The sequence below is a fragment of the Manacus vitellinus genome, unplaced genomic scaffold (assembly GCF_001715985.3).
Source record: "Manacus vitellinus isolate BGI_N305 unplaced genomic scaffold, ASM171598v3 scaffold_35_pilon, whole genome shotgun sequence".
Lineage (NCBI taxonomy): Eukaryota > Metazoa > Chordata > Aves > Passeriformes > Pipridae > Manacus > Manacus vitellinus.
The window spans coordinates 7,797,922-7,813,277 of record NW_021940498.1 but is presented as its reverse complement, the minus strand read 5'-3'; the positions used below and the strand labels follow the sequence as shown (position 1 = coordinate 7,813,277).

General features: G+C 44.7%; 1 protein-coding gene across 1 annotated transcript in view; it reads left to right on the top strand.

The window, feature by feature from the left end:
- The window catches only part of HUNK (hormonally up-regulated Neu-associated kinase), a 45,358-nt gene that overhangs the window by 21,925 nt on the left and 8,077 nt on the right, over positions 1 to 15,356 (top strand). The window contains exons 4-9 of the mRNA XM_025895602.2: positions 1,994 to 2,049; positions 6,232 to 6,367; positions 6,595 to 6,722; positions 10,512 to 10,647; positions 14,305 to 14,473; positions 15,243 to 15,326. Of these exons, the coding sequence (XP_025751387.2) occupies positions 1,994 to 2,049; positions 6,232 to 6,367; positions 6,595 to 6,722; positions 10,512 to 10,647; positions 14,305 to 14,473; positions 15,243 to 15,326 (709 nt within the window). The remainder of the gene's footprint in view (positions 1 to 1,993; positions 2,050 to 6,231; positions 6,368 to 6,594; positions 6,723 to 10,511; positions 10,648 to 14,304; positions 14,474 to 15,242; positions 15,327 to 15,356) is intronic.

Here is a 15,356-nt window from a genome sequence, read left to right as displayed (position 1 = left end):
GAACGCCTTGAGTGTCTTCATTATTCCTAGATTTCACTAACTTGTGCCATAGTGAGACATTCTCAGCATCGTGGAACTAACCCCTCAGGAAAAGGTAACATTTTTTGGTCCTTTCATGTTTAATTACTGAGGGTATTTTGAAGTTTTTCAGCAATGAATGCTGAAAGTTTGCTTAAGGGGGAAAACAAATAAATAATCCTTTAGTCCTGTTTTTTTTTGAGGAGCTGTGGCAGCAAGGAACAAGATCATATTTACTTCAAGGAGGGAACTTGAAAGTGTCCAGAGTTGCTGCTTTGTTTGGATGTTAACATGATCTCATTGCAATGGACAAAGTCCCAAAAATGGAGCCCTGAATTTCAGGCCCTGTATTACAAAGGGTTTAAAAAATAAAAGCAAACTAAGACAGCCAATGAAGGGTCTGGAGCACAAGTCTTATGAGCAATTCAGATAAGCCTCTCTTTGTAAAAGATAAATACAATTTTCTCTTTAGGTTGTATCAAGGAGTAAAAGCCTCCTGTCCCGGCTCCCGATGTCACTCCAAAAAACAGTGCTTTCATATTGGGATTGACAAAAAATGTGGGGCATATGGACTATTAGATCAGTTACCACTCACTGGCAAATCTGCTGAGAATAGACAGATGGGTAAACATCTTTAACCAGGGCTGGCTGCACTCTATACCAGGCTGATATTTACATTGCTATTTTTTCCTCTAATAGCTTTAAAATGCCCTGTAATATTTACCTTTTTTTTTTTTTATATTTTTAACCTTGAATGCTTTTTTGAATATCTTGTCCTGTGTTCCTGGCTAGTCGTCCTGTCTCTCAGTTGTTACTCTGATTGCCTGCATGTCTTTTCTCCTCAACTTACAGCTTTCATCTTTCCATTCCCTTGCCTCTAAAGTCTTCTTGGCTGATGTTTAATATACTCAGAGCTTCCAAATGGTCTTTCTCCTTGCTTGTGTGACCCAAAGCTCCACGTGCTTCTCTTGATTTCAGTTTTAAGTTTGGAGAAGGTCCTTGTGGTCACGCTGGTAAAGTGAGTGTCATCCTACCTGCAAGTCCTCTTCTGCCTCAGTTTTATTTGAAACACAGCATGAGCATGAAATGCAGTGGAGAGGAGCAGATCAGGAAAGGCTTGGAGTAGGTCATGGCTATTTTTCTTTCCTTCACAGATCCCTCCTTGTGGAAGTACTTAGCTGGGCTTGGTTGGTTTACTTGTCTTATTTTATTAAGCCTTATATCTTCATCTGGAGTACAGGCATCCTTCATCACTCCCTTTGCCTCACAGAGGCAAAATACCATGGATGTCACTGACTTCCCATCATTGCAGCTGATGGCTTTATCAGCCAGGTTTTTCCGGAGTGTGCCAGGAGAAGCATCACTGCTGTGGATATCCCAGAAATATTTCATGTCTGGAAGGGGGGAAAAACTCTTGTGACGGAGATACAGACTCTGTTTTTACCAGTACCATGTGCTGACCACCCCTGTGAAGAGTTTGGATGCTTCACCCTCAGAGCAGGCTGATTCTTCTCTCCCATGTAGGCAACAGCAAGGGACAGACATTTGACCCCTCACATCCCTGCAGGGGAAGGTTCATTCCTTCCAGTGGCCTTTGGTTGTGAAGAGCAAGGAGAAAGTGACTTCCCATTCCAAAAACACGTGTTTGAAATGTTTCCAGTTTGTGAGGTTTCTGCAAACTTTCTCAGTGTGTGAGAAATCTGAAGAGCCTGCTTAATTGCAGGATGTACTGACAAATGTTTCTAAATGTTTCTAAAGTCGTTTTTGTGCCTGAAGAATAGGTGTGAAGCCGTGTGTGAAAGCTCTGTTAATTCTGGAGAGGGTGCACGGGGCTTTCTGCTTTGAGTGTGGAACTGTGTGTGCTGCTTTCATTATGCAAGTTATTATACATGAGCCTTGTAAATACACTGATGAGAGCGAGGGAAAGCTGCTTCATTATTTTGGAGACTCACTCAAAATATTTTCTTTCTTTCAGAGACTTGAAGATAGAAAATCTGTTGCTGGATGAAGACAACAATATCAAGCTCATTGGTATGAAACCACTTTGGCAATTCCAGTAATTAAAATTGTTAGTTTTATAAAGAGAGGGTTTTTTGAGACTTCATAATCCTCCATGTGACAATTGCTAATGTTGCTGCAGAGAGGAGCTGGGAGAGTATAGATAGCAATCAAGCTGTTCCTGACAGCATCTCCTGAAAAAAATGATCCAAATAATTCAGCTTTAACTGGGTATGGGCATAATCTTGCATCTTTAAACCACAGCTTTCATATTCAGCTTGGGAACTTTGTAGAGAATTCAAGAATTGACACCACAGAAGTAATTTATTTTATTATCCTGATCATTTCATATTTGCTAAGGGCTGGATCCTGCCCCCGTATGCATATGCTTCCTCTGAAGTCAGTGGGAGTTGAGCACATTTTTAGCAGCTGGCAAAATTCGGTCCTATATTTATATTTGTTAAATTTGCTTCCAGCACCCAACGTGAAATTGGTTTGGAGGGCTGTTAAAAAATAAAAAAGATCAGCGATAGAGTCTTGGTTTGTGTTTAGGTATCAGCTGTACGTGGGGCTCGATTCATTCAAGCTGTGCAGACATTTTAGATTAATCATTGGTGGGTACAGTCTCTCACTGCCTTGCATAACTCCCATTAATGTTAATGTGGGCATTGAAAAGAAAATCTTCCCTTCATAAAATAAGCACCCAACATCTGTTTATATTTATTTCCATGCCTACACTTTTGCCTGCGGCAAAGTCTGTGGCTGCAGACTTCAAAACTCAACCCACTTCCTTCAGAAGGTTTCGTGGACTGAAAAGTGATGAAAAACACTTGGCATTCAGGTCAAGTGGACACTCACTGACATATAAAGCACGTGCATCTCCAGACAAACAAGAGGAGGATGGTTGATGAAATCTGAAATATTCAAATTTCACTGGGAGAATTCGGTTTTTGAAAATGCTGCTCTGACTTTCAGTGATTATCCTGTAGCAAATCAGCCGAATCTGGGAAAATAACAGCAGAGAGAACTCTGCATTACCTCAGCCATGGGTCAAGAGGAGACTGAGATGTTGCCATGAATCATTCACCAGTAATGGTGGATACCACCCATTATCTTGATTTAGCAGATAAGTGAGACCAGATGGCTTGCAACAGTGCTGTGTGAGCATCTGATGGATTTAAAGAACTTCTGCAGCTTCCCTGTTATTGGGTGTTTGGTTACACAACAATATGTGAACTTGACATCCAGAGCAAGACCTAATCAGATGATACGTGCACAATTAAAACTCCTGTGCCAAAAAGAATGTACTTCACAACTGTTCCTGCAGTTTCATTGGCTTTGGTTGCATGGAAAGGTCTCCCTGCAGTGGGTGGTGTGGGAAGAATAGAGAAAAGAGACGGTTTGATCTTCTGTGGCCTCGCTGGAGTTGAAATAGATTGTCCTCAGGTCTGCAGCCTGATGTTTTTAAGCAAAGCAGATTGCACACAGTATGTATTTTAAAACAAAGCAATTAAATCCCACCATCCAACTGGGTATGTTGTAGCAAAACAAAGGTAGTAGTAAATCTGCTGTAAGTAAAACCAGATTTAACACCGCAGCCAGCTCGTGCTGTATCTCACCAGCAACGCTGGTTCTTGTAATAGCTGTGAAATTAAGAAAACCCACTATAAAGAGAGAAGAAAAGGTGAAATGAAAGTTTGAAAGGTGCCAGGGGATGACATTCAAAGTCCCTGCTTTTTCATGCGTTTCAGTGGGAACTGAATGCCTCGAGTCCCTTTCTTCACCCAGCTGCTCAATGGCACCTGGATTTTGTTACTCTTTTTAGCTGTGTGACAAGGTGGTTTATGATGTGCTCTTACATATTCTTCTTAGAAAAGTTCCCTTTAAGAGGACTTATTCTTAGCAGTCTGTTAATCAGACTGAAGAACATCAGGACTGGGAATGTTGGAAATGATTCACTTCTCCTCATCTCCCACCCCGTGCTGTGAAAAGCCACTCGCAGGCCACCCGAAGTCCTTGGTGTCCTCCTGGGGCACCTGTGACACTCAGCTCTGCTGGTCCAGCTTGTCGAGGAGCTTCTGTCTAACAGCCCTTTCCCTGTTCTGGCTGCCATAGCTCCAGAGATGGCTGTATATCCATGGATTACTGCTGATTTCCCGGAGGCGTTGCAGAGGAGTCGTGCGACGCGATGCTCCGATAGCACGAACAGTGGGGGCGGGGGAGTTTCCATGTCATAATATTTACTTTGGAAAACCAAGGGTGGCCTTTGATCTGAATTCTGTAATTAGCTGGGCTTATTGAAAGGGAGCCCAAGGCAGAGGCAGGAATGGCAGTGGAATTACCAACGCTGGTGGTCACACTGTCCTTACCAAGCTCAGCAGCTCATCCTCGATAAAAACCACACTGTGCTCACGATGTGCTGCCACAGTGTTAATAACAATATTCTCATTTCCAGGGCTATGAAATCCCTGTCCTCAAGATGCATTTGTTTGCACACATTCTGCATTTCAGCAGGCACTAGGGGGGAAAAAAGGTATGGCAGCTCAGATGAATGAGCTGTAGGGAGTGAATAAGATGTTTATAATTGAAGAGAAGGTGTTTATAAAAGAAGAGAATGAAAACTTCCACTGCCACTGATGAAGAGATGCTGATTTACACCATTTCAGAATGCAGCCCTTATGTACTTTGATTGCAAGACATTATAGTATAGAGAAGTAATTTGGAGGGGGTATAACACTCTAGGGTAAAGACCAGCAATGGTGCTGTGTGGAGATATCATTTCTAGGAGTCTTTAAATGTATTTTACAGTTGACATAACTCATCTCGGGCCACAGCTAATGAATATGTTAATTAAGTTAATGGAGCCTCGGTAGTATTTGTAAAAGCCCCAGGGATAATACATATCTAACAGGGATGATTAAGCAGTGTCCAGGGACAATTGTTTTCCATCAGAGGCAAGGAAATTGTCTTGATTCCCCCTTCAGTGTTGACAGTGTTCTCCAGGAAAGCCCCCTTGAGCCTCTTTACATGTGAAATATGGTGATTCCTGTGTTCCCTGTGCTTGTCTGGCTCTCAGAGATGCAGCCAGTCGAGTGGAAAGTGCTGTGCCATCATTTGGGCACTCCAGCTCACACAGGCAGCCTGATAATTGCCTTTTTTTTTTTTTTTTTTTGCTAAGCATTTTTATATTTTTGCCTGGTTTTGTAAGGGAATAAGGCTTATGTGTCTGCCCTTTAATACCTTGAGGATTCCTGGCTGATTTCCCCTTCTCTGCCAGCTCTCCTAATTGCTTTCTCCCAAGCCAACCATGGCTACTCTTGGACAGGGTGGGTTTGCCCTCCCCTGGCTGCACGTTGCCACCATCCACGTCTGCCACCAGTGTGACCCTGCCTTCCTTTCCTTGCTTAGTGGTTTAATTTTTAAGATCCTTCCCTAAGCCCAGCTCAGCCTGCAGAGCAGACAAGGGGAGATTTTGGGAACACCCTTCCTGGCGCCAGCCTGGTCTTGGGCTGCCTGAGAGCACTTGGGAAGCCTCAGCCTCCTCCTGCTGAGAGGCTCCCTCTGGTCTCCGGTGCCAGCCTGTGCCAGTCCCTTGTTGTTATTGCCAGAAAAAGAGTGGCAGATACTCCCAGAAATGCAACAATTCAAGGCAGAAGTCAGGGAGGGGGCAGCCAAGTCAAGACATTCCCCTTCTTGCTCCAGGACCTCCCTGTTATCTCAGAGCTGGAGCACTGCCTCTCGACCCCTCGGAGCTTGTGCATTGCCCAGAAAGTCATCCCCCCCTTGCATCTGATGGCTCATGGACACGATTTAGAGGGAATGTTGAGGGAGTCCCACTTAAACTTGGCCTCTCCATAACATCCTGCAGCAGTGTGGAAGCCACAGCAGCCCTTGGTGGCCCCTCAGTGCCTGGGCCGAGCTCAACTCTGGCTGTTGCCATCCAGTTCCCAGTGAAATGGAGTTGCTTTATGTCTGAAGTTGATGATTGTGCATATTCTAAGACTTTTTTTTATTGTTTGTGGAAATCTCTGGTTATTTAGCACCTTGTAGAAACCAATTACATGAAATTTTTGCATGTGGATGATTTTTTTTTTCCCCTCGGGCAGTCCATTGCTTGGCTTTTGGAAAGAAGAAATGTTCTTTCTTTTTCACTTGTGTTCTAGGGCGGTCTGACTGTGTCTGTCTTTCATAACTCTGTCTCTCTGCCTTTCACAGACTTTGGATTGAGCAACTGTGCAGGCATCCTGGGTTATTCTGATCCCTTCAGCACCCAGTGTGGGAGCCCAGCATATGCAGCCCCTGAACTTCTGGCAAGGAAGAAATACGGGCCCAAAATAGATGTTTGGTCCATGTGAGTTACTTCTCTACTTTATAATTGTCACTGCAGGGACACCTTCAACTCCATCAGGGTGCTCAGAGCCCCATCCAGCCTCACCTTGAGGATTTCCAGAGGTGGGGCATCAATAACGTAATAGTGTCAGGCCTTAAAGATGAAGTACAGTCTCTAAACACTAAGAATAAGGTTTTTTTCATTGTTCCTGATCACTTTGGTTTCCTTCTCTCCCTGTTTTCTCCTAGTGGGGTGAACATGTATGCCATGTTGACTGGAACGCTGCCCTTTACCGTGGAGCCGTTCAGCCTGAGAGCCTTATACCAGAAGATGGTGGACAAAGAGATGAACCCTTTTCCCACCCAGCTCTCTTCAGGTAATCAAAGGAGTGTGTGGGACCTGGTCAGATCCAGCTGGCCAGAGACATTGCATGGAATGATCGTGGCTCCTGCTGCCAGTGTGTCGTGCTCATTGGGAAAAACACTTCCTTTCATTTTAGCCTCCGAAAGAAGTGCAGGAGTTGCTGTAGCAGAACTCATTTTGCTCTGACTTCTGTGTGTCAGCTGAAGAAACACCGAGTTGTGCTGAGTGTGAGAGAAGGGACAGACCTGTGGGATCCTGTGAAACTGCTTTTGTAGAGTAGTCGGTCGGTTTTGCACTCTCAGATTTTAGTGTATGGATGGACAAACAGATTATTTTGGAGTAACAGATTCCTGGGCATTATCATGACTAGGTTTGAGTGATAAACTGCCTCAAATGACCTCACATTAATTATGGAGTAGTAATGACATGCGCTCAGAAGCTATTTTGGGACAGTGACCTGGGACAACCTTTATGTGTTCACAAAATGCAAAATTGTTGATGTATTAGTATTAGGAATATTAATTCCTGCTTCAGAGCTTTGTCACTAGGCAACAGAATAATTTTTCAGCTTGTAGCAAGACCACTGTCAGCATTTGGAACGAGCTCTGTTTGGCAGTTGGGTTTTATTTTCGTGTGCCAAATTGGTGGTTCGTGGAGAGCTTCTGTCTCCTTCCCTGGCAGCCTGTTTGCAAAGGACATTCAGTAAAATGAAAAGATTGCAAGTGCAAAAAGGGCAGCTGAGGAAGGAAACCATTGTTACAGGGTGTGAGAGAAAGCCCTTGGGAGTCGTGTCACGAGGTGAGTTCTCCAAGCACAGATTTACCTGTGGAAGAAGAAGTGGGTAGGGAAGTGTTTTGTCACCTGGCTTTTATCCCTGCATAACCTGTTGTTCCTTGTTCACTCAGCTCCTGTATGAAGGACCCTTTTCCTGCCAGCAGTTCATATTGTGGCATGTTGTAAAGTGGAGGGTTTACAAGTGAGCTGGGATGCTGCAGGTTTCTGTTTGGGGTTTTTGTTTGTTTGGGGCTTTCTGTTTCGTTTTGTTTGGTTGTTTTTTGTTGGTGTTGGTTTTGTTTGGTTGCTTTTTGCTGGCTGTTTGACACAGTTAGGGTGTTTGGAATTTCCACTCCGGACACTTCCCGTTAGGATTCAGTTGCACAAAATGGCTGTTTTAATGCTCTAGCACATGCTTTAAAGCCCCACTGAGTAAATTAAAAGAAAGATTACACTGGCTGCTTCCTGCTGCACTTGTCTAGATGCCAAGTCCCACATCATTTGCAAAATTACCTTTGAATTCGGGGACTTGCATGGCATAGTCAACATTTTCCAAGTTTGGCAAAAAAATTACCTCCTACACTGAGGTAAATTATTTTACCAATAAAGAGCAATTACATGATGGCTGTGGAGTGTCTTTGATCCAATGGACTGTTCTCCCAATCACTATTTTCTTCCCATTCTCTTTTAAGTGGGACATTTCACTGACTTCACTGGGACAACTCAAGGCTGAACCACCCAGGAAAAGGCCTGTGGAAGGCAAGCAGTTGGTAGCAAAAAAGATAACATTACTTTTGACAGGCTTCATTTTACTGTTTCGTTCACCCTCCGTGAGATTTTCTCACCAATGCCTCTCTGTAGCTTTTGTGGAGCTCACTGGACACTGGTCTCCAGGGAAAGCAGTATTTTGTTTACCCTGTGAGAACTTGGAGAGATGATGGCAAATTAATGGACTAGATTTAAGCATGTTAACCTTTCCTCACTGGGAACAAAGGTACACATCAGTTCCTGATCTGAGCCAGTGGCCTCACATGTTCACTGACATGGCACACTCTGATTTAAGATGACATTTGTTCCTGCCACCATTAAGCTTTGGGTCAGTGGGTAGAAACTCTGCTCCTCTGCTCTGTGAATTGTAGTGGTCGTTAACCTCTTGGGTTTATGGACCTTTTGCTTTAATCAGGTTTTATTTTTCCATAAAATTCATATACAGAGAGTTTTTGCAGGAGTCTGTTTGGCTTGTTCAGTACATTGTCTTTCAATGTTTCTTTTCGCAGTTACTGAACATGCAGACCCATCATGTAATAGTCAGTCTTATCACTAAGCAATAAAACACTTTTTTGTGTAAGTTAGAGTATTGGGTGACCGTGAGCACCCAAAGCAACCTGTGTAGCAACAGGGGAAGTTTGGAGTTACTGTTTGATTTTTCCCACTTAGGAAACCATTTTTCATTTAAGCTTCCTCAACAACACAGCCACCTGGTTACTGATTTTAGGTGAGCAGAGGTCAGTTACTCAGGAGGTTGGTATTCACCCTGCACACATTCCTTTCCTTCCCTTCCCTTCCCTCTTCCATATGCTCCTGTTCTTCCTTCTGGAACAGAGGAATTAAGTGGAGATGAGAAGAAAAGCCGTTGTTTATTCATGCCCGTGGTTTGGAGGAAGGATTTCATTAGGTGGGGCTTGTGGAATGACCTTGCTGCATTTTCTCCAGAGATATTTTTAGGCCATACCTGCATACCCAGTTACAACCAGGCACAGCCTCCCAGGGGGAACGAGACACTGAGCTGGTTTCACTCATGACAGGGAACATGTTTGCTCATGTTTGCTCCCTGGGGCACGAATTTCATCCCACAGCTGTGTGGCTGACCTGGGAAAGGCTTCTCTCCTCCTGGTACCATCTGACAGCTCAAATCAGCCAAATCCAGCATGGTTACTCATCTCCACCGTGTTTCCCGGGTCCAGGGAGCCTCCAGGGGGGATCTTCTCTCCAGAATTAGTTTCTCCCAGTCTGAATCTGTTATCTGTGGTGCTTCACAAGCTTCATTTAATTAGCCTGCCTGTTGGCAGGGGTGGGAGTGGTGGTGAAGTAAGACATTTAAGGAGACATCAGGTGATTTGGGGGCTGAGCATGCTGGTGATGAAGGAGGGGAGTGTTGGCTTGGGAAGGGGTGATTTGTTTTGCTCTGAGCCCATGGGATGTGTGTGGTTTCTAACACAGAGATAAGGGAGCTACTGGAGCGAGAGGAGATGAAGTGGAAGAACAAGGGGTTTGTTGTTTGCTGTAATGGGGATTTCTGTGCCCAGGAGGATGAGGAGGGGGCACTCCCTGGGCACGCAGGGAACAGCTTCCAGCAAGTTTATGAACTTGGATGTAGACTTTTCCTGCTGCTTTCCTGCCACATTGTTGTTGTAGGAAAATAGCAGAAATGTTGAGTAGTATTCGAATGCCCCTGAAGGCTGAAGGTTCAGCACCCGAAACCAAAATGAAAATGAATTTTGCTGTACTGTTTTAATTGGGCTAAAACCTTCTGCAACTGATTGTGGGCTGGATGGAAGCCAGGAGAGAATTTCTCCTCATAATGTCAAAGGGAGCCAAATTTGCCACGTCTTCCTTCCCAGCTCTGCATCCTTTCCCTTCCCCTCCGCTCCCCCCGGTCCATCTCCTCCTGCTTTAAACACAGTGATTTCTCTCTGACCTTGCTCCAGCCTCTTGCTCTCACGAGGAAATCAAGTGTTGTCTCACCTGCTCCGAAACTTCAAACGAGCTCTGAGACAAAACCCCTCTTTTTCTCCTCTCCTTTATGACTCCATAAATCATTGTGACTATAAATCACTGTTTATTTTACTTAGTAATCCCTTATCAGTACTTCCATTTTCCCAAGGACATCAGAGCACACCGTAAGGAAAACATTGCTGTTTAGTACACTCTTGGCCAGGCTCCCCACCTGTAGTAACTGCACTACTGTGTAAGTCATAAAGCGGATGGCATAGCTATTGTTTGGGGTTTTTCCTTGCTTTCTTCACAGCTGCCATAAACTTCCTACGATCTCTGCTGGAGCCAGACCCCGCAAAGAGACCAAACATCCAGCAGGCCCTGGCAAATCGATGGCTCAACGAGAATTACCCTGGAAGAGCACCACCAAATGTCACCTATCCAAACAGGTACTGCCTGGAAGGGAGGAGAAAGCCTGCCAGGGTGTCTGTAAATCACGTGTGTGAAAATGTGAACGGCTCTGGAGCTTCAGTTCCACGCCTGTGACACCATCCCAGTGCTTTTTCTGGGATTGCTTTTGTGACTCCATCATGAAAGTTGTTAGGATTGAGTAAGTGTTGCTTGGAATGGTCAAAAGCAATACCTTAAATTAGAAGCTGGCATACAGTGTATTATTTGCAGGGTGGTCTGAGATGCAAATCATGGGATTAATTGGCTCCACACATGGAAATGGGGATGTGTGATGGGCAGCTTCTGATCTTCTTGTAATTCAGTAAAATCTAAGCTACTTTCCCCACAGAGGCTCTGCCTATTTGTGCTATATCCATGAGGCTCTGTGGTTTAAGTGAAAAGAAAGGTCAAAGTTAAGTGATCTTGCCTTGTTGTTCATGTTGAACCTTGCTGAATACATGAGTAAATGCAAGAAGAGAACAAATCTCATGGTCAGTGAAACATCCATCCAGGGAAAAAGAAAAAGAAGGAAAGGTACTTATGGTCCACTTTGGTGTTAGAAATAATCTTGCTTGACTTTAAACATGTGCAGAGCTGCCACATGAGCCAGCCAGGCAAGGCTCTCCTTGCAGTCAGTGCAGAGAAACAAGGGCACTCTTTACATAACGATTCATCTGCCTTCTCTTTGATTCTGCCTTAGGATGACTCTGTGCCCAGGAGACACCAGTTCCTCTCCAGTGACTGTAAATGGAGCCTCAGGCAACTCACTTGGAAATACAAGTCTGTGTTTGATCAGATAAAACCTCCTTGCTCTATCAAAGCCCTCCAGCTGTGCCTCATACACAGCCCAGTACCTGCAGCAGGTCAGGCAACACTGAGGCAAAGACAGCAAATTAAAGCCTAAATTTGGTGTTTAAAATTTGACAGTGCTCCAAAATTTCTGTCCTGACTTCAGTAAGAGGAGAGTCCCTCAGTGAAGATCATAATCTCCCCACACACAGTTGTTACAAACCAGATGTAGTGTGTGCCTGGAGCTGTGATGACTTTTATCTGAACATGGGACCCACTGTCCTCCCCCCAAAAAGGATTTGGTGTTCACCAGCCAGGCCACCTCTTTGTGTCTTTGACCTGAGGAGAATCAGGTTTTGCACCCTCAAAGTCTGTGTTGGATGGGTGTTGAGCAGCTTGGATGCCAGGGGGCATCACCAGGGCCATCCACTGAAACGGGGAGGGCACATGTGGGGCCTGCGATGCCCAGACGTGGACAGAATGTAAAGGTGGCCCCCACAAAGAGTTGTTTCACGAGGAATGAAAGCAGGCAGAGCCCTTCTCTTGACATTCCTGCTGCAAATTTAAGGGCAGTTGGGTTAATTTGCCCACTGTGGTGTTCAGCAAAAGGAGATCTGAGTGTCTGTGGAGCATTGGACTGTGCTGAGTGTGGTACATGTGAACGTGGTGTGGTAAAGAAAGGGAAAACAAGTGTAAACTGAATGAGTCATTAAGCTAATGAAATCACTGTCATAATGAGCCCAATCAATCCACTAAATGTGGCATCTGTTAAGTCAATGTAAGTGTAACAGAGACCTGGAGGGGTAATTTAATTCTCTGTCTGTTTGAGTATTAGCTGCAGAAAAGAGGAAAAAATACAGAAGTAAGGCTTGAATGTGCTTTCACAATTCTTTTGCATTTGTAGGTGTGTTTTCATGCCTCTGTTTTTAACTCCTGGCTTGCAGTTGTCAGGCTTTTATGAGGTTGTGGGTCCCTTCCAGAGTTTACTTATTGGTGCAGTGAGGTGGGCAACTTCTCCCCTTCTTTCTTTCTCGTTGCACTGATTTTCCCATCCTTTTGTCAGAAATTAAGAGGGAAGTAGATACTCCTTCTATCTGAACCCAGATTTCGTTTGAAGCTGTAAAGGATAAAAGCCACAGAGATTCTTTCACTTCATTTTTTTGGTAATAATATTGCTTTAGTTTCATTAGTCGATGCCCCAAGCTTGACCTACCTAGACTTTGTCATACTGGAGCTTTATGGGGGAAATAACCTGTAAAGTTTGAAATACTTAAATATGTGGCCTGACTCCTTTTGAGTTTACCTCAGGAAGTACCACTGGAGTCAGCTTCCATGGAATTTCTCCAAGTTTTCCTTAGTGTGCAGATATGGATAAGGTGTGTTGAAACAGTGTGTGAAAAATCCACTGCTGAATTTGCAAAGAATCAGTTCCTCTTAATCAACACAGTAGAAGCTGTGGTTATGTTCTTGCACTATTCTGGGCATAACACCCATTGTTGCAAAGACAGGAACGTGGTAGGAAAGGGAAGAACGTGGAGATAAGGTGGAAGAACGGCAAAAACTGCATTTTCAGGAGAATATTCTCCCAGGCTTTTTATAAGCTTGCTTTTGTTAAAGAAATTCCCTGGAGGCAAGCAAAAATTTCCCGTTTTGCTGAGCACTTCAAGTGGAAATTGCTTGAATTTCTTTTGCTGTACAGATGTCTCAACGTGCAATGGCCAAGATAAGTTTTGCTTTTGAACTTGGAAAAAAACCCAACCCCAAGCTTTTCTTTGGGGCAGAAAGACTGTTAATAAGCAAGGGGAACAAAGGGAAAGAGTTATTTGAGATTTTCCAGACTGGGGTTTTTTTTCTGTTAAACGCTGTTTTACATCTTGTCTAAGTGCTGTAGATCAGACCCAGGCTGCTGTCTGGGCATTCCTCACAGCACAGGTGCACAGGGCAGGAGTGGGAAAGGTGGGAGTGATCCTTTGGAAGGGGGAAGGCAGCTGGCAAAAATGCCCACAGCCTAAGCTCCCCCACCGTGCCTTAGCCAGATACTAGGCTTGATATTAGGAGCAAGGAATATCCTTTAGAAACCAAGTGAAACCCAGCATTTCTTTGGAGATGGATGGGAATTGACAGGTACATCTGGGAATCTGGCCAGCACACTTAGAGGCCTAAATAGGAGCAGTGTTCTTCGGAAAATCTGGTTTTAACTTAGACCGAGATGATGCTTTGCCATTTCCACTCCATTTCTCGCCTTGGCTGAGCCTGTTACAGACTCTGTAGAAGAGCAGATACATAAACATGGCTTGGATGCATGCTTTTAACTGACAGGGGTATAACAGCAGTGTTACCACTCTGAGAGCTGCTGCAATAGCCCTGCACATCTCCCTTTTCCAGCAGGAAATTCCCTCTCTTACTCAGAGCACGGATATTGTGCGACAGGTAAGGCGTGAAGCTGAATGCCAGGGGTGTTTGATTGCAAGGAGAGGGACTTTTCAGGGAGCTATCTGGGTTGGATTTGACCTCTTTTCCTTCAAAACCAGATGTATACTGTGATAATCTTGATGGTCCTCACTGGTCGGGTGTAGGGTAACAAACGGCACAGCCTGAGCACCACGGTGCCATTTCATACCAGGGATGGACACGGTGGGCAGAGTCCTGTTTGTTCAGCTGTCACAGCTTCCTGCAGTGCCAGTGGTTCCCAAAAAGCCTGTCCTTTTAATGGGAAGAGAGAGATAATCACTTCCACGTCCCTGAGCCCTTCAGGCTGTGCCTGGTCCCCCCTCGAGGCTCCGTTGCCTCTGAGGCTCCGTCACCGGCAGGATGGTTCCAATGCCAGGACGGCTCCAGCTCAGTGCTCTGCCTCTCTCCCCATGCAGGATTCACCTGGAGGACCTCAGCCAGAGTGTGCTGCTCCACATGACTGAGAAGCTGGGCTACAAGAACAGCGATGTCATCAACACCGTGCTCTCCAACAGGGCCAGCCACACGCTCGCCATCTACTTCCTGCTCAACAAGAAGCTGGAGCGTTACCTGGCCAGCCTGAGGGTGAGCCCTGCTTCTTTCTGGTTCTCTGCACGAGTGGCTGAGCAGGGGGGGAAAAAAGGCCTGAAAGTTTCCCAGCTTGCTGGGAAACCCAAGGCTTCACCCGAGTTTTGGGTTGGGTTTTTTTTTTTCCTAATTTTGTGGCACGAAGGGGAAGTGTTCCCCAAATTATTAACATTATTCCAAGTAAAAATTCCCCAGGTTGCAAAGGTAATTGCTGATAGACTTTGTGTCTCCCTGTTTCCATAGGAGATCCCCTCCTGCAGGGCAGTTACCCTGCAGGAAGCAAACTGTTGCCATGCAGAGCCTTACGTGTCCATTGTGATTCTGTGATTGTCATGTGCTGTGTCCCTGTGTCGACACAGTTCTGTTGCTTGAGATATCAATAACACCATGTAACTTGATTCAGGAGATCAAGAGAAAGCTTAAGAGCTTATTAAGGTTTTATTTAGCTTTTAAGTGAAAACTCAGCTGAAAGTTTGATGTGATCTGACCTCCTGCTGACCTTCCTGGCCCCTGAGTGTGTCCTGGGCCTTCCAAATTGGCAACAGCTTCTTAATTTTTTATCTTTCTCAGTTTTTTTCATGAGAGTGTTTTCTTGACGATGCCACCAGTGGCATTTAAAATGTAGTGGACCAAAATCATCAGCTCTGTAAGTTGATGCTCCTCCACTGAATGCCAAGAGTGGATACAGTACATTAAGCAATAATTGAACATTAATTTTCTCTAATTGTCCCACATATTTTACTTTTCTGTGCTTTTCTCTCCACAGAAGGCCGAAGGCCAGGACAGTGTTTTCCACAAGAACCAGCTCTACCAGATAGAAAAATACAAGGCAAATAAAGACTCCTATGAGGTAAAGCTCATCAAAGCTCATTAAAGTGCT